Genomic DNA, 25,812 nt, shown 5'->3' with positions numbered 1-25,812 from the left:
TTTTTATGTGAGAAGCATTTTATCCCATTTTCCAAGAAGACCCCCGCAGCTAAAATACCATCCTTTTTTATTTATTTATTTTTGGTATTTATTTATTATTTCCTTGGTCAGTGACTTTCTCAGTATCTGCCCAACACATGAACTCTGTGTTTACATCAAAAGCTGATGGTGTTGTGAAAGACAAAGGGTCAGTATCACTTCTCCGACTCTTTCCAAAGATGCTTTTCTGGGAAGGCCACAGGCAGGAAGGTGCCAGCAGGGTCGGGAGCCAGGACCTGCCCCACTCCCTCCGCTCCGGCTCGGTGGCACGGCGTGGGAGCGAGGAGCCGCGGGTGGCTGGGGATGGCGAGCACAACCCTGGTCGAGGGGAGCGGGATGGAAATGGTGGCAGTTCCCTAACCAGATACAGAGAGCGCCGTGCCGGGGGACCCAGCAGCAGTGCCACATGGCGTGCTGCGGAGGGATGTGGCTATGCTGGTTTTCTCCTAAGGCAGGGCACAGCACTCCCGTGGATGGCATCTCCCATCTACTCCCACGTGCCACGCTGAGCAGGTATTTCCATTGGGCACTCCATCGCTGAGGCCAGGTTGTCAGGTGGAAATGATATTTGGAGGCATTAATCAAAAGACTAACCTAGCAGCCTTCCTCCCTCACCTGCAGCCACGGAGGCAGCAGTGGGTAGATGAATCGTACAGGGACAGATCCCCAACTTGAAATCTGGGTGTGCTTTTTTGCCTCCACTCAGGGCTACTTTTATCCTTTAAAAAAAAAAATCTTTAGATTATATTGTGCCAGTATTGTGTTGTCTCTTTGGTTTATCTTTCGGAAATGTGCCTGGTCACCCATCAAAATGTGAGCGAAAAGTCAGCAAAAGAACACAACGTGAAGAGCAGGTAGTTATATTAACTTCACTGCCAGATGCCCAAGTACAAGGCAGAATCTGCACAGCTTGAGATGATTTAAATTGCCTTTTATGTGGGATGTGGCCAGAGGAATGCCTTGGTTTGCCATTAGGTCTTTTAGATTTCACACAAGAGTTATCCTCTGCCGCGCGCTCGCCCACAGGCTGCAGCTCATTCACACGTTTGACAGTGCTTGTGAGAGTGCGACTAAAAAGGCAAGGTATATTAGAATCAATACTTGGAATAGTTTTTAAAATATGGCTTTTAACAAGTGAAAACGTCCAGTTGACTTTTTTCAGTTGCTTTCTGGTTTCATGAGGACAAATGCAAACTGCTGTGCTGAACAACTCCATTAACAAAGGGCCGAATTAAGCTTCGGATGTCAGTTTTATCAAGGCTCTTTCATATTTATGTCTAATATCAGAATTTGGAGCTATATAAATAGGACAGAGTGTATTAAGAGCCTCAAGCAATCCTGCAAGAGAGCGAGCCCACAAGGTTGGCCTGTTGTTTTTCCAGGCACAGTTAATGCTCAATCTAGGTAGAGATGTGATTTTAAGAGTACTACTGTGAGCTTTGAGTGCTTCGTAAAATTAGGTCTGTGTTTAGAAAATTGGTCTGCTTGAAGCAGCGATGTCAACATAATCTTTAAAATAATTGACTAAATAGACCAAATAAGTTGCGTTTGGAACTAGGATTATTTGGACGGGTTTGGAGTTTCTCAGCGACACTAAAACCAGCGCCGGGCAAGTGAAAGGAGGAGACCTCTGCTCCTTAGGTTTCCACCTGAGCTTTTCAGATCTGAGAGCCTTGAACCGTTTAGATGAGCAGACAAGCCTGCGTCTGCAGTGACATCATTTCGTGAGCTTCAACAAAACTCTTCTGATTTGGACCAGCTGAGCATCTGCTCCCCCCAAACTTTTAACTTTTTCTTTGAATCGAACCCAAGTTCCAGTCCGGTCTAGCTTCCTCCTCAGCATCAGTCTCTGCTACGGAGACAGTCCAGAGCCTCTCAGTAGCTTTCCTCACTGGCCCAAAAGGCCACTTTGTGTCAGAAGTACTAGAAGTTGTGCCAGAATTACTTTGCTTTGTAATATTATACTTTTTAAATGAATTCGGCAATACGTTTGTGTCAGAAGCACATAATGCACATATGTGAGATGCATACGGAGGCACACTCCAAGCACAGAAGTTGTCCTCCTCCAGGGTTGCCTTGTCTCCCCAGCAAGGCTGGGTTATTAAGGAGGCCTAATAACTGAGGTAGCATCACAAGAGGGGAAAAATAGGTCTTAGTCATGAAAGGAACTGCTGAGGTTTGGAGGGTCACGTATGTCTGAAATCCCCTGTTCAGTGTATCGGCGAGGGGCTGCCCAGACCCTGAAGTAATTGCTGGATTTGTATTTTTGACCTTCAGGCAACTTTTCCTTACCCAGCTGTTTTGCTGGGGCTGTTTGGCCGAGCGCAGGGCAGGAGGAGGGATCCCCAGCACTCCCCGAGTGCTCCCGGTCGTCACCTCGTGCGCGGTGGCTTTGCTGCAGCCACCTTTGAGGCAGGACCCCCCCCGCCCCGAGATCTCGAGTGGCTCCAGCTCTGGTGGGAAGGGGGATGCTTAGATCCACGCGTTGGGTCTAGACCTGCTCTGGATAGAAGCGTGGTGTTTCGGGAACAGGAGCATCGCCTCCAAAACTTCTGAGCAAGATCCAAAGAGTCCGGAGGGTGTAGGACACAGAGCTGGTAAGTGTTGTGAACATGCAGATTACATTGAATTTGTATTTCCCTTTGTGGAGTCGGAGGCTGACAGAGGGGTCACTGTTGAGCAATCCGAGGCACTCCCATAACCCTGGGAATGAGAGACCAAACCCAGGAATTTTAATACAGTGTTTTCTCTGCAAATGCTTTTGGTCTGATATACACAGATGTGCTGCTTGCGTAACTGAAGATGCGAGATAATTCTGCCTAAATACATTAAAAAAACTTGTATACAGACTGGCTTGCACAGGAAAGCGTGTATTACATATAAGTTACATTATAGGATTTATAGTAGTAATATATTGAAACTTTCAAGATGGGGTAGGAGGGAATTCCTTTAAACCCAAACCACCACATTCATTTTAAAAACTCTTCGAGAAACCTTGCACAAGGAATCATAGGCTTCCATGATGTGGATGGGCTACAGAAATTGTTTTATAAGCATTTGACTGTTCTAGCTTTTCAAATTTCACATACTGACTAAAATCGGTAACTCATCCTTCTGAAGTGCCATTTGTGTAGAAAAACATCCTAAACCTCTTTACAAAAATATACAGCTCTAGGAAACTTGAGATTATTTTTTAAAAGCACTGCAGTCATTGTGAAAGTGCCTATCATGAAGAATATTCTCCCTCTAAATGCTAGTCCTTTATCTAGTGCACTTTTAACCTTCCATAAAATGCTCAGAGTCAAGTCTGGCAAGATGCCGAAGTCTTGGGTCTCCTACTCCATGGACTCGAGCCGTATGGAGATTTTTGGGTTCTCTTTTTAAAGAAAAAACCAAGCTGCTGGCTTTATTTTTTTTGGTAGACAGAATTCTTCAGAAGTTCATGCGTGAAAATGTTATGCCCATATCTCAACAATCTCTTCGTGCTTGAAGTAAACCCAGACATTTATGTAAGTTCAGATGTCCTCCCCATTTCGTAAGTGTTAGTTGTTTGGCATCTTCGCATTGAAATAAGGCACTAGAAGTGAAATTGTGGTCTCGGAGGGGCTCTGATGTTCAGAAGGCTCAGTCTTTTTTCCCCTGGTTATCTCCTGCCTCCTGTACCTCCTCATCTCCTTGCTAGATCCTGCCACCTTTTTTCCAACGTGCCAGGTTTCATTTCCAAGTGCATGGCATTAACAAACTCTACGTGGATTCGGTATTGGAGTTATTGTAAGGTAGTTTGACAGTAACTAATATTTTACATAGGCCACTGAATCCTGATTTCAGAGAAGTTGTTCAGGCAGTGTTTGCCAGTCTTTTTTACTTTGCAGATTTAATGCAGGTGCTTTTGTGGTGTCTTAATGTCTTTCAGGTTGCAGCAGGATGAGATGGTTTTAATACAGGGATTGATTTTTGGTGTTCAAATGCTACAGTGTTACATTTCCTCTTTTGAATGGAGTTTAAAATCTCTTTTTTCAACTGGTTTAAAAAAAGGAAAAAGAAACATTTCTTAGGAGCAGGTCTATCACGGCCCCCCAAAGCATTGCAGGAACTCCGTCCCCGCAGCTGCCTGCGCTGGCTGCCGGAGCGCGGGGGGAACTGGCACGGGATAATGGCTTCTGCAGGAGCAGGGAGCGGGGCTTGGGGCAGAGAGCAGATTTAATTGACTTTTAAACATTATCATAATCGTACGAACTTGTAAACATTACAGTAAAATATAAAGCTGGGAAGCGACTTTCTGTCTGTGCTCCCTTTGGAAAGGAGCAATGTAAAAATACATTTGCCCAGAAATTTCTTTTCAGCTATCTCAAATTAAAAGGAGCGTGGCAAATTAAGAGCTTTAATGAGTTACTTGGTGCTTTCATTTCACTACAATTTAATATTAACGGTTTTTGCTTATCCAAATATCCAAAAGCGCAGGTTCCCCCCGGGGGTGCGGTGCCCCCCTCTGCCCTCGCCGCCGGCGGGTCCCTGCACGGGGCCGCGGCCGCCAGCGGGGCTGGAGCCAGCTCCGCAGGTCCTCGCCTCGGAGCAGCCGCCGAGGGTGGTGGAGATGGATTATAATTAGGGCTTCCTCGTTAGCATAGTTGCATTTCATAAAAAAAAAAGGAATACCCAAGAAAAACCTACAACTGCAGTAGCAGTAATGCAATTTCTAAGCCTTTGTGTTAGGGGCGGTAGTTCTGCGTCCCCATTCGGTTTACAATGTCGCATCGGCTTTCGAGCCCTTTTCTGCCTTGGGCTGCGGCGTGCCCGTCCCGGGCAGCGGCACCGGCTCCTGTGGGGACCAGTTATGATGTTCATAGTAAATGTTCATGCAGAAATAGAGCCAAAAGTGTCCAGCTGAGTTTGGGATGTTGTCTAAACACTGAAAGACGGAGAGCTTACGTGTAAAAGCGTGTGTCGGCTTACAGGGGAGCGGAAGCCCTGCGTCGGGGGCCGGTGCGAGCTCCTCCATGGGAGCACATCCCGCTCCCTTCGGTGGCAATCAGTAAAATAAAAATGTTTAACTAATCCATTCACTGGGGAGCGTTGTGTAAATTACAAACAGTTTAAGAGATCCTCGAGACTTCCATTGTGTTAATACAAATTGCCTTTTAGTGTTTGCTTTATATAGGATCCTTTTGAATGAGAATCCAGATGGCAGAAGCTACATAATTATTATTCATTACAGTTAATAAGTAACACTCGGAAGCCCTAGTCAGCTCTGCAAGTCCCCCGTGATAGGCATTGTGCAAATGTAAGGGTAAAAAAATAGTCCTTGCCGCAGAATATTTTAGGGTTTTGGTTAAAGACACGAAGGTACGAGGGGCCCTTACGTTTGCCTGCCCAGGAGCACAGACTGGGGGGTGTCGTTTTGAGAGCTCTGTCCGCAGGGAGTCTTCTCGCTTCTCCTCTGAACGAAGGAAATGGTCTTTGGTTTTAAAATAAAGTTCTAATTTTGGCCTTTTAGCCGTTCATTCAAAAACTGCTCGTGGTGGGGGAGAGGTGGTTTTGGTAAGCAGCACCTTGTTTCTCTTCCCCACCGCTGGAAATGTCCATCTTGCATCCTAATTTCGGGGAAGGGGCAGAGCAAGTTCCCGCGCTCGCAGCCCCCTTGGCGCACGGCGGAGCCCGAAAAGTTCCCCGAAACAATTGCCGTGAATGACAGAAATGCAATCGAGGAGATGCAAGCCCTGCTGGCCATTACCCCACTTCCTGCATTCCTACTTGTTAATTGTCTAATTCCTAACGGGTCTTCAGGCATCTGATGGACTTTCTGATGCGTGCTCACTCCGGCGCTTCCTTCCCTCCCCTCCCCGGCCTCGTCCCTCGCCAGAGACCTTGTTCCTTTAAAAATGCCATCCTTAAAAATCAGAAATACTCAGCCCAGCAAAAGGAAAAGGGAACTTGACATTAGTTGAGCTTGAAAGGCTTGGTGCTGTGAAAAGTGACTGACGTGTGAAAAGAGGCTACAATTAGTTCTTTCCCCGAGCACTCTCCCATTCAGTCCAGGGTCACTCCTTCAGCGAGCTGCGGCTTTGAGGGTAATGTGTTGTGACAGTTTGAGATGATGAAGAATAATTCTTGTATTCAGAGTTGCTGCCGCTTCCCCGCTGCCCTGACACATCAGGCTGCTGTCATTGTATCATTTATCCCGGCTGCGGCTCCGCCGGGCTGTGCGGGAGCCTGGGCAGCCCTCGGTAGGTAAGAGGAAAGGGTCAGCTCTTCCAGCAAATGATTTTGGAGGATATTTTGAAACTGTGCTTAACAGGGGAAAGCAAACAGAGAGAAAGGAAAAACCATTAGAAGAAATAATGCACTGGAGATGAGATTTTTGAGTAGACATAAAGGAGATACCAGGGCTTCAAGTGGACCACTACAACGAGAGCACGAATAAGAAAGGCAGCATAATTTATGAGTGTTCCGGGCAAAAGAGGGCTATATAGATTTTTTTCAGGCATTGAATTAATGCTCCCTGTAAAATGGTTTCACATTTAAGCTTGGCAGGGCTTTATACCTTTCTAGATTTGATGGGATCCTTTGACAGTTCCTGGAGCTTTCTGGAATTGAGGGTGCAGCCGCCTCGCTGGACGGGGGACAGCACCGCTCCCCTGGACCTGAGGACCCCGGGCTGTCCCCAGAGCAGCTCCTCCTCCTCCTCTCCACCTTGGCAGCCAGCTCGGGGACAGTGGAGAGCGGCTTGGGCAGCAGAACAAGGGACAGGACTGTCAGGCTGCAGCGTGGTGTTTGGGAATATTAGCAGAAAGAAATGTTTCATGGGAGGTTTCGTTTTCAGTTTCTCATGCAGCGCCGCAGGAAGGCTGCGCTGGTGCCGGTCTGCGAGCAGGCCCACTGGAAGTAATGCCGAGCAGAGAGCAGCCAGCGTTTGCTTTGCAGCATCTTTAATGCCCCGTTGCTCTCCAAGCAACGTCGGTGTTTCCACAGCTCCCGAGCATGCGGGACACTGCGGGGCCGGGGGAGGGGGACGGCTGCCCCCCGGGCAGGCTGGGGACCCCGGCCGGCCGCTCGCCGTGCCACCTTCCACACCACTCTGGACCACCGCTCCTCCCCACGCCGGCAGCAGCAAGGATTTTTACTGTCGCCACCCTCACCATGGCAGAAAGCGCATGTGCCCTGAAAATCCCTATTATTCTGGGACCTTGGGTGATGCCAGCGGTGCCCATTACTGTTATCGTCAAAGGTGCAGGCAGGGCTGTTCCCGGCTCCCCTGAAGTGACTTTCTCCTCATGGCTTCAGCAGATGTTCCTGCTCCTTCGCCTTTTTTCCCGTCGTCTTTTTTTTTTTTTAGGGCAGTCAGGACTTTGTGAGTTGTTTCCTCCAGGGACATGGGCAGGTTTTAGTATTTACGTTTCCAGTATTAGTATTTATTTGTATTTGTGTTTGTTTTTCACGGGCTTTTGAAAACCTCAGGGAGCCATTTATGGGGCCAAAATAATGCAAGTGCTGGTCTTCTCACAGTATTTCATTTCCTTGATGGTGGAAATGCTAGGAGAAGAGCAGGTCTCATGTTAGTTTGACCCCATAAATAGCTCCCAGAGGCCCCTTTCTTCCTTCTCCCACCCACTCCCCCCCAAATCAAATATTTAGGTTTCTGCAAAGCCTGACTTCTCAACCCTGGTTATCTTGCTTCAGCAGAAGCAAATTGCAGTTATTACAAAATAGCCAGAGAGTCTATAAGGCCGAATGGGTTTTATATGATGCACAATTTGTTGGCAACTGTACAAGTTCATTAAAGTGTATCATAAGAGGTTGTTTTACTGGTACATTTAAGGAAGTTAATACATCTCGACAGTATATGCATGGGGGAATGCAGATACAATAACCCTCAGACATGCTGGGGCCAAATCCATTCCTGGCGTAACTCCACCGAAGTAAACGAAATCACTCGCTGGGCAGCCGCGTCCTGCTCTGCCGGCGGTGCTGAGCCTTGATCCCGGGCGGCCGCCACTGTTCCAGCCTCTCCTGCTACTCGCCCCCATCTTTTTGCAGGGGGATCCTGGTTTTTCCTTGTATCCTGTGTTTCTCAGCGAGCGTGTTCCCAGCACAGAGGACGTCAGTGGTCTGACCGGTTATGTGACACGTCTTATTTAGGTCTGGGAACGATTTCACCTCCTTTCAGCTGTGCCGCAGGGCTCGGCTGCTCCGTCCTGGGGTAGTGGGAAGGCAGCGCTGCCTGCACTGCCCCTCTGCAGGGACCTGCCTCTTCTGATACGCAACAGCCCCACCACGCCATTGTGGCTCCTTCTGCACTTGTCGGGTCTATCCAGGCATCAGGTCTATCCAAAATTGTCCCCCAGTTTTTTACCCCATAACCCCATGTCACAGAGCCATTCCTGGTCTTGTCTGAGCTTCCCGCGGGAACGGCATCAACGTTCCTGTGCACGTGCCTCTGCCGTGTCCTGGTCTGCTGTAAGGTCTGGGAGGAAAGATAATAGTCTGCACTAGACTTTTTTTTTTTTAAATTATATTTTTATTAATTAAACAACTGGGAAGAAATGGACTAATTTGGGGGAATGCAGGAATGGACTAATTTGAGGGAATGCAGGCAAACGTGCTGACTGTGGCCCTGGGGGTCATGTGTGCAGCACAGGTAGTCCCTGGTGACCGTGTAAGGGCTAATTGCACATCTTGCATGACCCAGCCATGCACGAGAGCCAGGCTGGGCGAGGGCAAGAGCCCAATTTCCTGAGCACAGTGGTGCTTTCTGCAGCGGCGGTCAGGAGTTTTACAATGCTTTCGTAGGTATCAAAATACATTGCTCGTCTGCCTTGCTGTGTAATTAGTTCCAGAGCAGGCGGGTTTGCAATGCGGGGCTGTCTGAGGGCGCGCAGACTCGTTGGCCCAGGGGAATGTGTGCGTTTACCATCTGCGGCGCTTGGGATGGCAGCTCCGATGTGGGAGCTCCCCTGGTTTTTAGCCTGACCCCCTCCAAGCCCAAAGCGGGCTCTGTGCAGGCTCAAGGGCTGGAAAACTTCTCCTCCAGTTTCTCTTGAGGCTTTGCATCTCTTTTACCCTCTCTTCTGTCCCTCCCCGTTGCTAATTGAAGGGGTTTACATGCCTGACAGCAGCAAGGGGAGCTCATGGCCGCTGCCAGCCTGCCCAGCCAGGCCTCGCACCCACCGCTCTGCCTCCCCGCTTGATGTCCATGCTCTTTCCCTGGCTGGCATCAGCCTCTGCAGTGCCACCCCCTGGCAGTCCCCCGCAGAGGTGACAAGCGCTGCTGGCTGCAGAAATCCCGCAGCCCCCGGAAAGCCACCCCGCGAGCCCGAATCCCCCAAAATCCCATCCTGGCAGGGCATCCCGGCGGCCCCACACAAGTCAGCGAAGGACGGGCAGGAGCTGGCAGGAGCCATCGCTTGGCCCCAAGGGACAGAAACTGCCACGCAGGAGCCATGGGGCTGCGGAGAAACAAGTGCTCCCTTGCTTTCCCTCTCCCTTCTTTTGATATGGTTACTGAAAACACAACATTTGCTTGCAAATCAATTATAGCTTAAAAAGAGAGAGAGAGAAGTAACCCCGTGAGGAGTTCAGGAGCCGGAACGCTGTTTGGGGGAGCCCCAGCCTGCCCAGCGCGGGCGATGGCTGCCCAGCGCCCGAGAGCTCTGACGTGGGACATTTAACCGAAGCCAGCTGTGTGCGGAGGGAGATAAAAGCCCCAAATCAGACAGGATAAGCACAGTATTAGTGTGGGATACGCCACTCATTTCTGATTTAAATTAACTGTTTTCACTTCCTGAACTCATGGGAGAGTAAGGATGTGAGGAAAATGAAGAGGTTTAGACACGGACATTCTTTCACCAAATACTGGCAAGAAATCATCATTAATACAGCCGAGGTCATTATCGCTGCTTATAGAGTGACCGGTTTCCTGCTGATTTGTTTTTCATGTATCCTGGGCAGATTATCTCCATTGCAAGTTACCTCCACGATCAAGGATTAAATCCCCAAACCCTGCTTTGCTAGGTGTACGCTCGCCTGGCTGTCGTCCCTGCAGTGCCCAGGTAGCAAACGGGAGCTGTGCAGTGTCCGAGGATGCTGGGGCGGGATGCATTTTGTTTTAGCAAAGAACTGAATTTCTGCTTTTGCTGTGTGCTTTGTGTATAGATATGTCCTTATCATGGAGTCCCATTGCAGAAAAAGGACTGTCGTGGTGTTTACAAAGCTTAAGTATCCCGGTGTGAGACAGGTGTACAAACACGGAGGTGTAGTGATATTTAGCAGAGAGCAAAGCAGGCACCGCTCCTCCAGCTCCCGTGTCTGCCACTCGTTTCCATCCTCATCCAAGCAAAACCCCTGCTGCAGGGTCAGGGAAAGCTGCCCGTCTCCTCCGGGGCTTTGCCCCCTGTGCCTTACATGCACACCACTGTGTCGTGCAGCAAACAAGAGGGTTTTTTCCTCTTTCCCCAATGGCAGCAGAGGAATTTGCCTGAAGCTCCTATCCCCATCCGGTCGCCTCCAGCGCAGGCTGTGCAGAAGCAGCCGACAGAAGTCAGACTTCGGGCCGCGCGTTGCAACTCGCCAGAATATTTCTTGTAGCCTGTCACCGCGTGTCTGGGAGAGGATTCCTGCCGTGTACGTGGGGCTCTGCCTAATCTCACCGCTGCATGCCGCCGCTGAGTGCTGGCCGGGGTGATGCTGCCCAGCAGCGCTGCTGCACGCTGCCACTGAGTCAACTGTTGGGTTCAAGTGGCTCGCAGAGAGGCCACGGTTAGAAACGATGCTCTGCACACACAAAAATCCTCGTGTTTCGAGATTAGGGAGCAATAAAGGCTTTGGGAAGTCAGTGAGGGGAGATGTCTCGATGTGTGTGACCAGGAGAGGGAGAGCTGTGGTCAGGCCTGCTTTCTCTTTTGCTTTGAGGCACAGCTCAGGCATGTAGGAAAGGGGATATTTTCTCTTTGGCTCAAAAAAGCAGAGTTATTTATGTCCGTTTGTGCAGGATAAAAGGTTGTGGAAAGTCCCTGGTGTTCCCAAGGTGGAGAATCACAGTGGTTATGCACGGCTGGTACACCCTACTGGTAACCGGTGCTGCTACCGCTCCCTCTTCCCCACCATCTCAGCAGCATTGCTGCAGAGGAAAGATGTTTTGTTATCTGCCACTGTACCCTTTGCACCCTTCTCAGTTCAGCCATGAGCATCCCCACTGTCAAATCCTGACATGTCTCAAGCCAGCCGCCTCCTCCCAGGAAAGGGGCCGCTCTGCCAGGCAGCGTTTAACATCTCCGTCCAGCTCCACTTTGGCTCGGCTGAGCTGTGAGCCCGGCAGAGAAGTAGAACCAGGAGCTGGGATGCCTCTGGAGTGATTCATCAAATCACCCCAGAAGAGATGGATGGTGAACAAATGCAGCATTAGAGCAATGATACAATAAACAGATCTGTCAATAAAGCAGCCGTCTAACGGCACTCCGGGTTTATCTGAAACGCTAACCAGGACCTGCTTTCTCTTCCCGTTGCAGAGCTTCAGCGAGAGGGAAGCATAGAGACGCTCAGTAACAGCTCCGGTTCCACCAGCGGCAGTATCCCACGCAACTTCGATGGCTACAGATCGCCCCTCCCGACTAACGAAAACCAGCCCCTCAGCCTTTTCCCCACGGGATTCCCTTAAATTAGCCGAACATCCCAGGAGAGATCCAGACAGGGTAACAAGCCGCCTTTCCGCCTAAACAATCCCAGTGTGTCTGTCACCTGCCAGTCCGCCGCTGCGCTGGATGGTTCTCGTTACCCTGATAAATATTGGCGACTCTTAAACCTTCCTGAAACATACTCACAAAATCTTGACTTTGTGTTCCTGTGCAATATGAAGAGACTCCATCTTCAATCCCGATAGCTCTGCGGCTTCTTTTTTTCACTGTGTTCAGGAAGAGTTGGGTTGAGGAGAAATATTTTTAAGCCATTTTTGGTCAAGCACATGGTTTCACAACCGTTCTCTGCTTTTTCGTGTTGAGAGATGAAGGGAATCTCCGTAACTCGGAGGAGCTCTCGCCGTTTGCAAAAGTGCCGAGCATTAACGTATGAACTGGAGAGGGTGGAAACTGGAAGACTTTCTGTGGACAGGGTTGATAATGTTATTCCTTCCTTGTTGCGTCTCCTTGCTGCCCTCCTTCCCCACTGATACTCATCAATGCCAGGAGTATTACAGATAGAAATGCTTCTTTTTGTTCTTTGGAAGAATTATCTCTATTGCTCCGGTTTTCTTCTAGTCATGTATTTTAGAAACGTACTTAATTGACTAACTGCAGTCGCAAATTTCTCATATTTGGTTATCAAACTTGTTCATTGGAACTCAGATATCTGTCCAGAAATGCATGTGTCATTGAATAAATCTAAGTTAAACAAGAAACTGCTTAAGTGGCAATGTTCATGGAGTGTTACTGGGCCGGCTGTGGGCTTCGTGTCTTCCTGGACCAGGCTGCGTGCGTATTTACTAACTTGAGGGCTTTAATTAAAGCCATCAGTGGATGTTATGTGGCCAGACTAGCTTGTTTTTGCATCCCTGTTTTCTCATCCCCATGTGCAAGGGCAGGATTTTTAAAAATGGGAGACTTAGATGCTGTTACTTGCACCCACTTAGCACCTCTGAAAATCAACACCCATCTCTGTTGGGGTGTCTGACCCCAGCTCCAGCTCCTTGCGTTGGTTGGGGCCCTGCTGCTTCGTCCTGCTGATTTTGGTGGGATAAGGACCAGGCGCGCTGGAAGCAGAGGCGCCCACCTCCATCTATTGTGTTATAGGGTCACATAGAAGAGGCTTTGCAGAACGCGTATAACAGCCCGAGCCTATATGCCGCGCTGAACGTGCACAGTCAAAGCGAGCACCGCATAACTCTGCTGATAAAATAGTCATGGGCTCACACATAGTAACCACATGAATTCCTATATCTCAGCCAACTTGTGTCAAGAAGCAGAGAGTGAGATGGGACTGTCAGCTTATGAAATTTCCTTCCCACTACTTGTTTTTAATAGAAGCCGTTTGAGTCATGGCAATGAGAGGAAACTATCTAAACCCACAAATCTTTTCGCACTCTTACAGCTTAAACCAGCCACACTGAGTGGTGCGGAACCGACCACCCTCTTCCTACTCCATCCCCAAACACCAAATACCAAATCCAGTCTCGGGTTTGATTTTTTGTTTGTTTGTTTTTAACTGTAACGCTGCGACTCAGCTCTTAGAAGCTTTTTTTCCCTCTCTCTTCAGTCTTGGAAACCACTAATAAAAACTAAGAGTCTGCAGCAATAATTTCAGTTTCTTGCTTGGTTTTCAGGCAGTCCTTTCTCAAGCGAAAAAAAACTTCCTTGGGATGAAATCAGAGGAGAGTTCGCCTGTAAGTAAGTACTTGCAACTCCGTCCCGCTGGCTATATCTGCCGTAATGCTATGTTTCTTTTATGTCTGTAAAATAATGGCTTGAAGTAAGGGGCTGAGGGTAGGGCTGGCACTGCGGACAAATGGGACCGCAGGGTCAAGTCAGTCCACACCAGTTGGGATTTTTAACACAGTTCAAGCCAAGGTCAGCTCCAAAAGTTCAAACAAAATCCAGATTAACACATACAGAAGGGATTGTGTTGTCACCGTGATGCTTGTTTCCTTTCAGGCTTTCCAAGGAGCGGCCGTGAGGGACAAGGTTCTTGCAAAGGAAGGAATAGCGCTCTTCTCCCTCCTGCCTCAGACGGCTTGGTCGCTCGTTCCTTCTGAGCACACGAAGTGGGATAGCGCATAACACAGAATGGTGTCATTGGAAATGTATTTGTTGTTGGCAGGCATTAAATCACTTTTTATAAGTGCTGCAATACGGCCATGTGGAAATTCCCAGTCTGCAAGAAGCTCCTTTGAATCAGGATGTTTTGTTTAAAGGGGGGGGGGGGGAACAACCCTACAAACTGGGGCTGTACCAAAATATTTTCAGTCTGGTTCATTGAAAAGAATGTCCTAAATTCCCTGCTGTTGATAGCCCCGTAGCCAAACTGTTAAGAAAGCCTAGAGCTTAAAAAAAAAAAAAAAGCAGCACTGCAAGGAGGTGGCTAATTTAACTTTAATTTGATACTTTCACAGATGACCCAGCAGAACAACCAGCGGGTTCCAGCTCTTCAGTGAGCCAGCGAAAGCCGAGTGTGTTGCAACGATAACTCTGTAGGCTCTGATTCCGCGCGCCCCGCGCTGCGTGCCTCGCGCCCAGCGCGCGCCTGCTCCCACCGGCGGCCCCTGCCTTTAGCGCGCACAAAAGCCCCCATTTCAACTGGGTGCCACGTGCTTTCCTGCAACATCACCTTTCTTCCACCCTAACCTCATCAGCGAGACTCTTTTCAGGCACCAGGAGAGAATATTGCCGCTCCTTGATGATGTCTAGAAGCTGCTCCTAAGGAAAGTTTGCCTCTGACTTTACTGCAAGCAGGTTTTCAGTCTAGGGACCTGATCCAAACCCCACTTAAAGCAAAAAACCCGCCAGAGGCTCGTGGTCTTTGCGGGATTTCGGACGAGTGTCTCCCGCTGTTGTGGAAATAATCCAGGTGAGTTTCTGAAACGCCGGATTTTCAAACGCAGCGGCTGGCAGGCGGTCGCAGGCAGCCCAGCAAGAATGTTGTGCCATGATATAAACCACTGGCTCAAAAAGAGCCCAAAAGACATGCCGGACTTGCAGGTTTTTAAACTGTTTCCAGTAGTAGTAAGCAGCGGCCTCCTGCTGAGTTCAAAAGGCAAAACGTCTCATTTAAAGGGAGGCGGACTGTATATCACTCTGTGCATAAAGTGGGGCTCTTCTATTAAAAGTTGAGTTCAGATTTCATGAATTAACATGAAATATTGCTTTCTTATCCTATCCTGGTTTCTGTAATAAACACACGCATGTAGCGTGCTTAAATCATGGGAGGGGAATGTTTTGCTGTTTGAAAAGAAGTGGAAAGTCAAAGGTTCTCCAAATGTGACAGCTTGAAGTTCAAATGAAATCAAATCTCAGAACCAGTCCTGGGCCTGGGCATAACCAGCGGGGCTGGTGTTTCCCAGTGCTCTGCAGAGCACGTGGGGCTCGGGCTTCATTTGCTTCGCCAGCAAAGCTCAGCCTTGGTGAGCCCCGATGGAGCGTGGTGCTCTGCCCAAGCAAAGCCGACAAACCCCGTCCTGCCGCCCATCCCTACGAGGGGACAGCTTCTGGTTGTCCTGCCCCGAGCAGCGTTAGCCAGCCTGAGAACGAAGTTTGCTGGCAACGAGGCTGGGAGGAGGCAGGCCAGCGAGGGGAACCGACCGAGGGCAAAATCCCACCAAGATCTCCATCCTCCTTCCTCAACAGAGAGCCCGGAGGAGGGTTTTGCTGCAAAGTGCAGCTGTGAAATCCCTGAACGCTGCTCCCCCTCCTCTCTGACCCCCTAAACATGGGGGCAAACACACGGTGCTTTCACTGGGGCTTCCTTAGTAACCTTTTGAGGATCCAAAATGCATCCGCGCCGCGTCTCTACGTTTATTTTCTCGCTGCTTTGCTCTGGCTTGTTGCTGTGCAGGGTAGGAAAGTTTGCGCCATTTCCTGTTGTCTTTCCCTTATGCTCCTGAGATATTGTAAAAATGTTCGGTATCCTCCAGTAGGTTGTAATCACTTCACCCTAATGTTTCACAGCTGCTAAGTGTAACTTTAAACCCAACCATTTGAGTGCTTACAATTAGCGAGTCAATGGAGCTGAGATGGGGTCTCTGTGATTGCAAAAAGAGAAAATGAAACTTTTTTTTTTTTACGACTTTTAATTAGATAAAATGGGAACAAAAGTTGTGGAGATGAGGGGTTTTTTAATGCAATAAATGATTAGTGGCTTACGTGCTAGGAAAAAATAATTGAATCCACTGCTTGGCCTGTTTCACAGATGGAAAAGGCACCGGGACAAGCATGTGTCTGCGGCGGCGGCGCCTCTGTCCTGGTAACTGCACGAACCCCCTCTCCGGGCTCCCTGCTCTCTGTTTGCAGGAGCAGAGCTGGTGCGAACAGAACGAGCCGGAGACAAAAGGCTTCAGCTGTGCCCCTCACCTGTCCCTGCGTGGCTCCCGCCCAGCGTCACCCTGCTCTCGCTCTGGTATAAAACCATTTGGCTGCCCCAGTGCTGGCTGGGTCTTCGCCCCTGGCTCTTGCCTCCCTCAGTGCCTTCAGCCCTGGCTGGGGGCAGGAGGCATTAGGAGATGAAGGCGCTGCATTCCTGCAGCGCTGCTGGTGCTGGGAGGTGGGATGTCTGCGCGGCTTGGTCAGAAAAAGCCATGAACTGGGCAAAATGGCAAATGACTGGTGAGTCTGGCTGCAGGGGCAAATGAAGGAGCTGAAGGTTGGGCTGATGCCTCCAGAGAGGAGGGCTGCCTTGCTCCCTACGCCGTGCCGCGCTGCCCGAGCCTCGTGGGGTGCAGGCAGAGGTAGCAGCCGCATTCCCAAGTGGCTTCACAGCCAAAGCGAGGGGCAAAGCAGCCAGCGTGTGTGCAGGGGCGTGTGGGGTCTTGTGTTATGCAAAGCTGTTTGTAAACATGTTGTAAGCCTTTCATAAAACAGCACAGGGGCCATTTAATCCCATGCTGTTCCTTAATGTTAATTGAATACAAGTGAGAACTGAGGCTTGTACTGAAGAGTCCTCCCAGCCCAACAGGATAAAGCCTCCTTTGGCTGGTGTTACTGGGTTTGTTCCTGCTCAGCGTTCCCGCCTCTCGCACGGTGTTGTGAGCAGGTTTCATTTATACCAGAAAATGCCTTTACCCTGCTGAAAACAAAGGGCAGGTCGTAGCGGGGATACAAGCCACCAACTCCAGAGCTGGATGGTGGACACGGCAGGGTCGGTGCCTCCCCTGTCCCGCACGGTGCCCGGCTGCACCCTCGTTCCTCCAACACTGTCTGCGAGCGGGGTCAGCGCTGGAGCGGGCGTTTCCCACTGCAGCATACGGTCTGGGGACATGCCCTGTGTCCCCCTAGCCTTTGGGCCACACCGCCATTCCTGGCTCTGCCTGGGTGCTGATATTGTCCCATCGATTGCCGCCTCGTCCCTCGCTGGGCTCTGATGTAATTTGAAGCTGTGCACTTGTTGGTGAGTTCCCTGGCTGAAGTGTTGCCTTTCTTGGGAATTTCTGCTGCAGGGAATCGCACTATAACACTGACAGCCCCACGCAGGTTGCAGGCATGGGTGTCATCCGAGTGGGCCAAGCTAAGCTGCCTGTGTATGGCCCCCGTGTGCCAGGGACCAGGACTGTTCCTCCAGCTGCGGAGCTGCTTCCCTCCCTCGCACCAGGGAGCGGCCTGTGCCTGCGCCTGTGGCAAAGGCCCCGTGAGCCGAGTCCTGCTGGGCTCCCGGCTATTGCTGGGAACTACAGATGCTCAGCAATTCCTAGCATGCACTCAGCATCTTGCAGGATCTGGCTCTCTTGAAGGTGGCGGCTCCATCCCCGATGGGGTCATCTCCCAGCAGCTCTGGCTGGGCTGCCCGCAGGAGGGTGACCACTGGCCTCACCGGGTGGTCACTGCAGTGAGCAGGGTTGGGGGCTTGAAGCCTTCCCTGTCCCCTCTGCCTCCTTCTCCCCATCCTGTCCCCAGGGATGGGCATGGCTCAGCAGGGATGCTGCAGGGAAGCGCCCCTGCCACCTGTCCATAAATACTAATTAATAGCAAAGCCCTGGTCTAGATCAAGGAGGAGGCTCTGAATTTTCTTGGGAACTTTGCTGTCTGAAAGGTATCTTAAATATTCTCTAGCACTCAGCCTATCAGTAGGTCAATTATACAGTGAGCAGTCATACGAAGTTAATTTCTAATTTAATACAATGTTAAAAGGTTGTCAGGTTAAAATCTAATCTATAAACAAGACATGAAATGTCTCTTTAAAACAAGTGTCATGAACCGATCCTGGCTCAAACCACAGACTGCTGCTTCTTTTATAGGATGTAATTACTTCCCAGTGAGTATTTACAATATTATTATAGGAGGGTAATAAAAGGCCGGTGCCAGCCGTGCCCGTGCGGCGGCCCAGTGCCAGCTGGGCGCTAATCCCGCTCCCACCCCGGCCCCTCTCCCTCTGGCCCCCTCTCTGGGGAGGTGAGAAGTGCCGGCTCACAGGGCTTCGCTCCCGCACGGTGCCGTGGGAAGCAGGATGGGGGAAGAACCGATCGTGTTTTCACTTAAACACACCTCGAGGTTAGGGGGATGGGGACCCCCCTGACATGTTTTGGAGGGAGCACAAGTGTCTCTGCATTCCCCAGCGAGGAGAGCATGCCGGCCCAGCACCACGGCGTTTCACTGGCCCCTGCGACATGCCGTAACTGACAGTCCCGGGGGGAAACGATGGGCGAGTGCGTTCCTTTTTTAACCACCTGGGGTAAGGACTTTGGCTAGGTTTCGCTGAGGGCTGAAGGTTATGAGCCACATTCACACCAGCGGCTTCATTCAAGCAGAAAACCAGAGGCAGCACCTGCAGCCCGGGGTGAAGAGCTGGCCCCGTGCCCTGCCTCTGCCCCGACTCCCGCCATGGAGGGACGGGCAGGACGCGGGCAGGGGCGACCGGGCACGTTCCGCTGCCTCTGCTCCCACACGAGGGGTGTCCGCACTGCAGCAACCTCTCGAGGTACATTGAATTTTGCTCCTTTTGCTGTCGAAAGGGGAAAGTCCAGCCATCATGTGGGAGTGATGCCATTGTCCCACCCGAGTGGCTGGCCGGACCACGAGACTCCCGCTCCTGGTAGTTCACGGTGTCTGTGGGAGCTGGGCAGGATCTGGGCTGCTACTGCCAGGCTCAACCGAAAAACACCATGCGTCACCCTGCTGTAGGTCATGCGATTGGCTTTGAAATCATGTGGGTTTATTTTCCAGGAGGAATCTCACTGGCTCCAAAGGTTTGGATCAGATGTGGTCACGTCTGAGCTCTCCTCTACGCCCACGAAGCCCTGCAAGGTGGGTTTTTTCTAAAGAAGACCAAGATTTTGATGGGAGCAGGTGACGCCCACAGCGAGGGCTGCAGGGCAACGTGGGGTAATGTAATACCGGTGCTAAAATGGAGGGAGGTGGTGACGTGCCGGTCTGACCCGGCCCGCCAAGCTGCAAGGGACGCGTGGGCTCTGGGCTGCGGCCCCTCCGCTGGCCAGGACTCTTCCCATTCCCTGGGTTTTCTGGTAAATTCTGCTGCACTTTGTAATTGAGAAAAGCTGCTGCTGAACATCTGCGCAGGCACTGTCCGCTCCGAGCCGGCTGCCCGGGTTGTTAGTGCTTGCGCTGCCGGTGCTTTGATGTGTGCGTGATTCACAGGCTTGGCCAGGGCCGTCCCGCAGATGCTGCCTCTGGGTGGTGCGGGACGGCACGCCGCGAGGTGGGACGGCACCCGCCGCATCTGTGCAAACAGCAGCCCCCGCTTGAAACACCCCGCGTCTCCTCGCCAGGGCTCGGGAGGTGACCTCTCCTGCTTCCATCTGCAGAGGAAGGTACCCAGAGGCATTCGGGGAGGTCGGCTCAGGTGCTTCCCTCCATCCCACCAGCACATGAAGGGCAGAGGGATGGTGATGCCCATGCACCGGCCAGCACGGCAGAGCCCCACCGCGCCGGTGCGAAGGAGAAGCAGCCGAGCAGAGGGAGCAGAAGAGCCCGGGGCCTGGGGCTGGCGGCACCAGGCAGGCAGAGCCGCAGGGCCGGGGCTTTGCTCTGCAGGCACGGCGCGGCCCGGGGAGCGCAATCTGTGGCCTTAATCCCGCCATGTCCTGTGCGCTCTCAAATCCCCTTCACTTCAATGAGCGCTTGTAGTGTCAGGCCTGCGCCGGGCAAGATGGTGCGCGGGGACGGCGGGGAGGATTTGCTCAAGAGGCGCTGTTTTTAAGGTGAGATTTGAAGGATGGAAGACAGATGGCAACTGGAGAGGACAAACAGATCAAGTGAAGGGTTTGTTTTCAGCGTGGAGGGGAAAACACAGGAGGGAATTACTGCTGGCTACAAAATGGGGGCTATTAATACCTGCAGCATCTCGAGCTTTGCACTTAGCCCGGCGAGCCGGGATCCTCGCAGGGCGCCCAAGGCGGGGGCAGACACCGGCCCCTTTGCGATGCAGGAGTGTGGTTTTTTCTGCTGAGATGAATTGATCCCAGCGTAGCGCTGAGTGTACCCAGACAAAGCCGGGAGAGGGGTTATTAGCCGGCCAGCGGCCCTGCCATTGTCCCCACTATCTTTTCTTCCCTTTCAGCCTCCCTCCCCGTGGCCCAGGTCTCAAAGACCATGTGTCAAGAGATTAGTGACCTGCACCAAGGGCAATTGCTTGCTTTGTGCCGCCAGCCCGGCGTCGGGGCTGTTATTTACTTGTTATTTGGTGCTGCCTCCGTTGAGGTATCCATGGAAAACAGGCCTGGAAAGCAATCCGTCGGCGCTGCAGAGCGTACGCAGGCGAGGAGCTGGGAGAGGAGGCATTTCAGGTTTTGGCGTGCTCACTGTGTACCCGTCCTGAGACCCCCAAATCCCCTGGGGAGGTTGGTGCAAGAGCCCAGCACCTACAGAGAAGCGAGGAAAAAGCTGGGCAGTGAGAAAATGAAGCGCAGCGCAGAGGTGTCTGGGCACCTCTCCACGCACGGTGCTGGAGCCAGGGCCATGATGGGGCATTGCCCCACGGCAGTTTGAGTTTGCAGACTTGTCTTAAAAATTAAAAATGGGAAGAGTCTGTCCTGCCTGCAGAGCCCTGCTCCACCTTTCCGTGCCTCTGGCAGAGAGCAGCTCAGAGGAGCACTGGGGCTTTGAGGAAACATGAATAAAAATGATGAGAGTTGGCCCTTCCATGCAGTGCTGGGTATACATCAAATTTGTTCATGATGAAACACCCACGAAACGGACAGGTGCAATAAGAAAGCGTTATTCCTGCCCATGACCAGCTCATGATTTATTCTGGCTGGTCTTATTTCCTCAGCAGTGAAATGCACTCTCCTACAAACACGAGACGGTGATTTTCTGCAATCTTAAAAGTCAAACCTAGACCAAAACCGCAACTCATGTGACGTGGGAACAGCAGCGTCAGATCCTGCTTTAGATGCGATTTCAAACACGTTCGCCGATCCCGTCCGAAGCAGACAGGCCGAGATGCGAGCCCCCGGCAGCACTGCGCACCCAGGGGCGCCTCGCTCTCCCCCCCTCTGATGCTGTAACTTCTGCCAAACTCCTGGCCCCAAATGGGGAGAAAGGGGGGTTCTGGAGGCGCAGGGCCCCTGCCCTGCTGAGGGGCTGGGTGACCCCCATGGGGCTGGGGGCTGCCCTGCGCCTTCCCCCTTCCAGGGGGAGCCGGGGGGTGGGGGGATTGCACCCCAGGCACAGTTTGACAATAAAAGGCAGGAGGGAGAGAAACCGGGGGGGGGCAGGACCCAGCCCGGGACATCCCCTGCCCTCCGGGTCTCCTTTGGGGATTTGCTGCCCGGGCACAGGGGGTCCCGCCTGGAGGCGGATTTGGGGGGGCAGCGGCTCTGCCCACCCCTCGGAGGTTGTGCCGGGCGCGGAGACCCCCGTGATTTTTGTCCCTTCGGCCAAGCCCTGCCCGGCCCCGCCGCCCCTTCCCCCAGAACCGCCGTTTCTACCGGTTTTCATCCCGTTCCGCCGGGGGTCGGGGGTCGGGCCGGCCCCATCCCGGCCGCTCGGGGCACGGTGCAGCCCAGCCTGCGGGACCGTCCCAAATCCTCGCTTCTGATCCCGCAGAGGAGGCGGGCCGGGGGCCCTAACAGCAGTATTTTCTCAAATAACGCCGTTTGCTAAGGTCTTTTATTTGAGCGACGAACCGGCCGCGAAGCGCAGCCCTGGCTCTCCCGCTCTCCCCTCCCGGGACCGGCTTCGCTCGGGGAACCTGGGCGGAAAACGGGAGCCCGATCGCCGACAGACGCCGATAGAGGCCCCCCGGGGCGGGAGGGGCCGGCACCGACCTCCGGGGTCCCGGCGTGGGACGCCCCGTCGGAGCGGGGACTCTGGGCTCCGTCCGCCCGCGGGAGCCGAGCCGCGGTCACGCGTGGCGGCGGGCGCGGGGGGTGCTCGCCCCCGGCCCCATCCCATGACGGCGATGAGGCGGCGGTAATGCCATTAACCCGGGGATTACGCGTCCGCGCCGGGATGTGACACACTTTCTCAAATGGAAGTTTTTTAAACAGAGGGATTTGCATGATCCCCCCGCTCCCCGCTCCATCCCCGTCCCCGCCCGCCCCCCGCGGTGCCAGCTCGGGTTTCAGGCCGCGGTCGCCCCCGCGCTGGCACGGCCCCGGCCGGGGCTCCCGTCTCCTTTTAAGGCAGCGGGCTCGGTGCGTGCGAGGCGCCGGGCCCCGACGTGGGGAGCCGGGCAGCCCCGGGGGTGCGGGGCCGGGCGGGGCGGGGGGGGGCATCCCGCACCCGCGCAGAGAGGGCGCTCCCTAATTAAAAAAAAAAAAAAAAATCAATCAATCAAGCGGCGGGGCTGAGCGGCTCCCGGATCAAAGCGCCGCGGAGGTAACGAGGGCGGGGTGCGGGCGGGGCGCGGAGGATGCGCGCCCACAGCGCGGGGCGCGCAGGGGCCGCCGGGCCCGCCCGGGCCGGGGTCACTCGCCGCCCGCCCTGACAAACAGGCTGGAAAATGTGTTTATAAGTTGTTCAAACTCTGGATAAACTTCAGCGGCGTTAGTGTCTGCGTCTCCTCGCCTGTTGTTATTTTCCAGAAATCTGGATTACTGGAAATATTTTCTTTAAAGCTGGAGAGAAATCTAAACAGTCTGAGGGCAGGGGGACCTCGGGGGGGCGGCCCGGGGGCTGCCGCGCTGGCGGGGCTCCTCGGGTTTCCCCTCGCCGGGCCGCGCACGGACGGGGCGCGCAGCTCCGCGGCCGCGCAGCGGGAGGAGGGAGGACGGCGGCGCCGGGGCTGCTGTCGGGTCGAGCATCTCGCTCGGTCGCTGTCGAGAAAAGTGCATCAGGCGGGCCCCGGTGCCCGGCACATCCCGGGCAGCTGCCGCCGCGCAGCGCAGCCCCTCCCCGCCTCCCCGACGGGCACCGGAGCAACGGGGGGTCGGGGGGGGGGGGGGGGGCGTTTTCCCGGGATCTCCCGGGGGTAAGGGGATTCCCACCCCGCCGAGGGGTGTGCGGGGAGATGCGGCGCCCTGGGGAAGGGAGGCGGAGGAGAGCTGTCCCGGCCGCGGGTGGGTGAGAGCAAACGAGGGCAGTTTCGTTGCACGTGGGTTTATTGTCCTCTCCAGGTGGAGGGGGAGAAGCGGGGCCGGGGAAGCTGTCGGGGCTGCGGGGCCGCCCCTCGCCCCCTCCCCGCCTGCCCCACGGCCCAGCTGCGGCGGGGTGGCCGGGCCGGGCCGAGGGGGGAAAGAGGGGCGTGGGAGCGGGGGGTGCCCCGGGGCTGGAGGGGGCCGCTGTGCCCCGAGGGGGTCCGGCACCCGTCGGGCCTCTCCTGCGGGGGCGAAGGGCTCCTGCGGCGGCCGGGAACGGGGCGGCAGGAGCTCCCCACCCCGCACCTGCGGGTTCGCTCCGGACAGCGCGGCCGGAGGTCTCAGACGACCCCAGGTCTGTCCGTCCAGCTGCTCCCGGGGTAGCAGCGAGGAGCCCAGCCCGGCGGCACCGTCCCCCCTCCCGCCACGGCGCGGCCCTTTTCCCCCCCCCGGCTCGGGTCCCCCCGGCTCGGGAAGGGGCGAGCGGCCTCTCCTGCCCGGCCCCGCCGGGCCGCCCTCCCCAAGCGCCCGGGGGAGTCTCCTGCCGTGGCATCAGGGCCGGGAAGGGGGGCCCCGACGGCTCGCCCTCGGCCCAGGAAAATCCCTTTCGCCTGGAGCCGGAGCGCCCGCGGGCGGTGCGCCCCGCACAGCCCCGTCGGGGGGGGAGCGCTCCCGGGGGCGCGGGGCCGCCGCAGCCCGGTGGAGCCGGGAGGAGGGGAAGGCGGAGGCCCGGCTGCTTGTGAGAATTGTTATTTTTCATCAATCACCCGCAATTTGTGTAAGTGCCCCGGACAGGACACCAGCCGTCCTGCTGGCTGGGGTCACGGAGACAACACAGCGATGGAGAAGAGCAAATTGCATTTGCTCACCAGCTCACAGATCCAAATTACGGCCCTCGCATGGCGCGGGGAAGGGAGCGAAAGGTCCATGTGACATGAGGGAAATATGAAGGACTTTGACAGGTCTTAAACGGCCTGGCGCCAAGGCCTAAGTCTACCGGCTAAAAATAGAAAAGGGATGATGAGTGGAGATGGGCAGAGATGAAAGGGGAAGAGCGAGGGGGGCCGCGCTGCGGAGCGGGGGCGGCCGGGCCGAGCCGGTTCCCCCGGCCTGGCCCGGGACGGATCCCCGGAGCGGCCCGGCCGCCGCCGTCCCGGCCCGGGGACCGCTCGCCAGCGGAGCGCCGGGCCCTCAGGCGGCCAGGGCGGCTCCCGGGAGCCGGGCACGGTGGCCCCCAGCGCTGCAGCGCCCTGGGGCGAGCGGGGAAACCCTCGCTGGGAAGGGGACGGTGCGGGGACACCTCTGGACACCGGGGCTGGCCTCGGGGCGGGAGGAAAGACCCCGCGCCGGGGCCGCGGGCTCATCTCTCCCTGCCCAGCGCCCGGACACGGACGGGGGCGACGCCGGGTTTCGCCCGGCCGCGGGCATGAGCGGAGCGGCCCGCCCCGTCCATGGGCGCAGGCTCCCGGGTCGGGGCCGCGCCCGTCGGGCCGGGGGCCGCGGCCGGGCCTGCCCAGGGCATCGGGTGCCCCGGTCCCCGTTAGCCCCCCACCCCCGGCAGTCCCATCGGCGGGCGCCACTACAGAGGGCCGGGGAGACGAGGCTGCTCTGGATCGGTTTTATTCTGCAGGCGAGGGCGTTTGCGGTGTTACAGCGGTGCGGGGGGCGCAGCCGGGGGTCCCGGGCCCTGGGCCGGAGGAGAGGCGCCCTTGCATCGCGGCGACCCGGCTGCCCCCAGGCCCCGACGGGCCGGGCCCCCGCGTCTCCCCGCGGAGCGGCGGGCGAGGTGTCTGCGGGAGAGCCGCCCCCGGCGTGGGGCGATGCCGCCCCGGGGCAATGAGAGGCTCCGTTTTTGCTTTGTGAGGGGGAATTAAAAATAAATTAAAAAAAAAAAAAAAAAAAACAAACAAGCCCCATTTTTGCCAAAGCTGCCGTCAGCACTTTTCCGCGGCGGCGAGGAAGCAAAGTCCAAATTGGGTCTAAATTTCAGTCCCCGCTCCCCGTTCAATGGTCAGCGGGACCCCCCCGGCCCCGCCGCCCGGGGCAGCCCCGGGGGGACGCGCTGTGCCCGCCCCGTCGGGCGCGGTGGCGGGGCCGGGCAGCGCAGGCAGAGGTGAACCTGCCGCGGGACACGGGCAGGTTGTGACCGCCCCCGAGAAGAGCCCGGGGCTGGGGTTTAGGCTCTGCCGGGCGCCCCGGGGCAGCGGGCGGGGATCGCTATCGGCAAGATGAACCGGGGAGCGGGGCGGGGGGGGTAAAGAGGAGAGGTCGGGGTGGGGAGGGCGCAGCCGGGGGTCCCCGCGTCCCACCCTGCGCGGGGAGCAGCGAGACGCGGCCCCGAGGGCTCGGAGCTGCTGCGGCCGCGCCTCGCTGCGCATCCGCGGAGCGGGAGGGCCGGGGGCCGGGCCGGGGGGCAGAGGAGGGGGCCGGCCCCCACCCCCCCCCGTCCCGCCTGGCGCAGGCGGCGGGGGCAGGAGCCTTGGAAGGATGGCAGGGCGCTTTTTGAAGATTTGGGGGTAAATATGAAGTGACAAGAGACGGGTCTTTATTGTGAGGGCTCAGCCGCCTGGCGCCAGGGCCCTCTTCAGCCACCGCGGCCCTCAGTTAATCAG

At 54.9% G+C, this 25,812-nt stretch overlaps 1 protein-coding gene across 4 annotated transcripts in view; it reads left to right on the top strand.

Moving 5' to 3' along the window:
• BCAS3 (BCAS3 microtubule associated cell migration factor) overlaps window positions 1–12,361 on the top strand; it is a 373,866-nt gene extending 361,505 nt beyond the window's left edge. For 3 of the 4 annotated variants that reach the window (XM_082328352.1, XM_082328353.1, XM_082328351.1), the window contains one exon: window positions 11,541–12,361. In XM_082328352.1, coding sequence (XP_082184478.1) covers window positions 11,541–11,689 — 149 coding nt within the window. In that variant the 3' untranslated portion in view covers window positions 11,690–12,361. The remainder of the gene's footprint in view (window positions 1–11,540) is intronic. The other variant, XM_082328354.1, reaches the window with a different exon arrangement.
• Window positions 12,362–25,812: the final 13,451 nt, after the last annotated feature.

The sequence above is a fragment of the Platalea leucorodia genome, assembly GCF_965183815.1.
Source record: "Platalea leucorodia genome assembly, chromosome: 16".
NCBI classification, from domain to species: domain Eukaryota; kingdom Metazoa; phylum Chordata; class Aves; order Pelecaniformes; family Threskiornithidae; genus Platalea; species Platalea leucorodia.
This window is presented reverse-complemented; position numbering and strand designations above follow the sequence as displayed.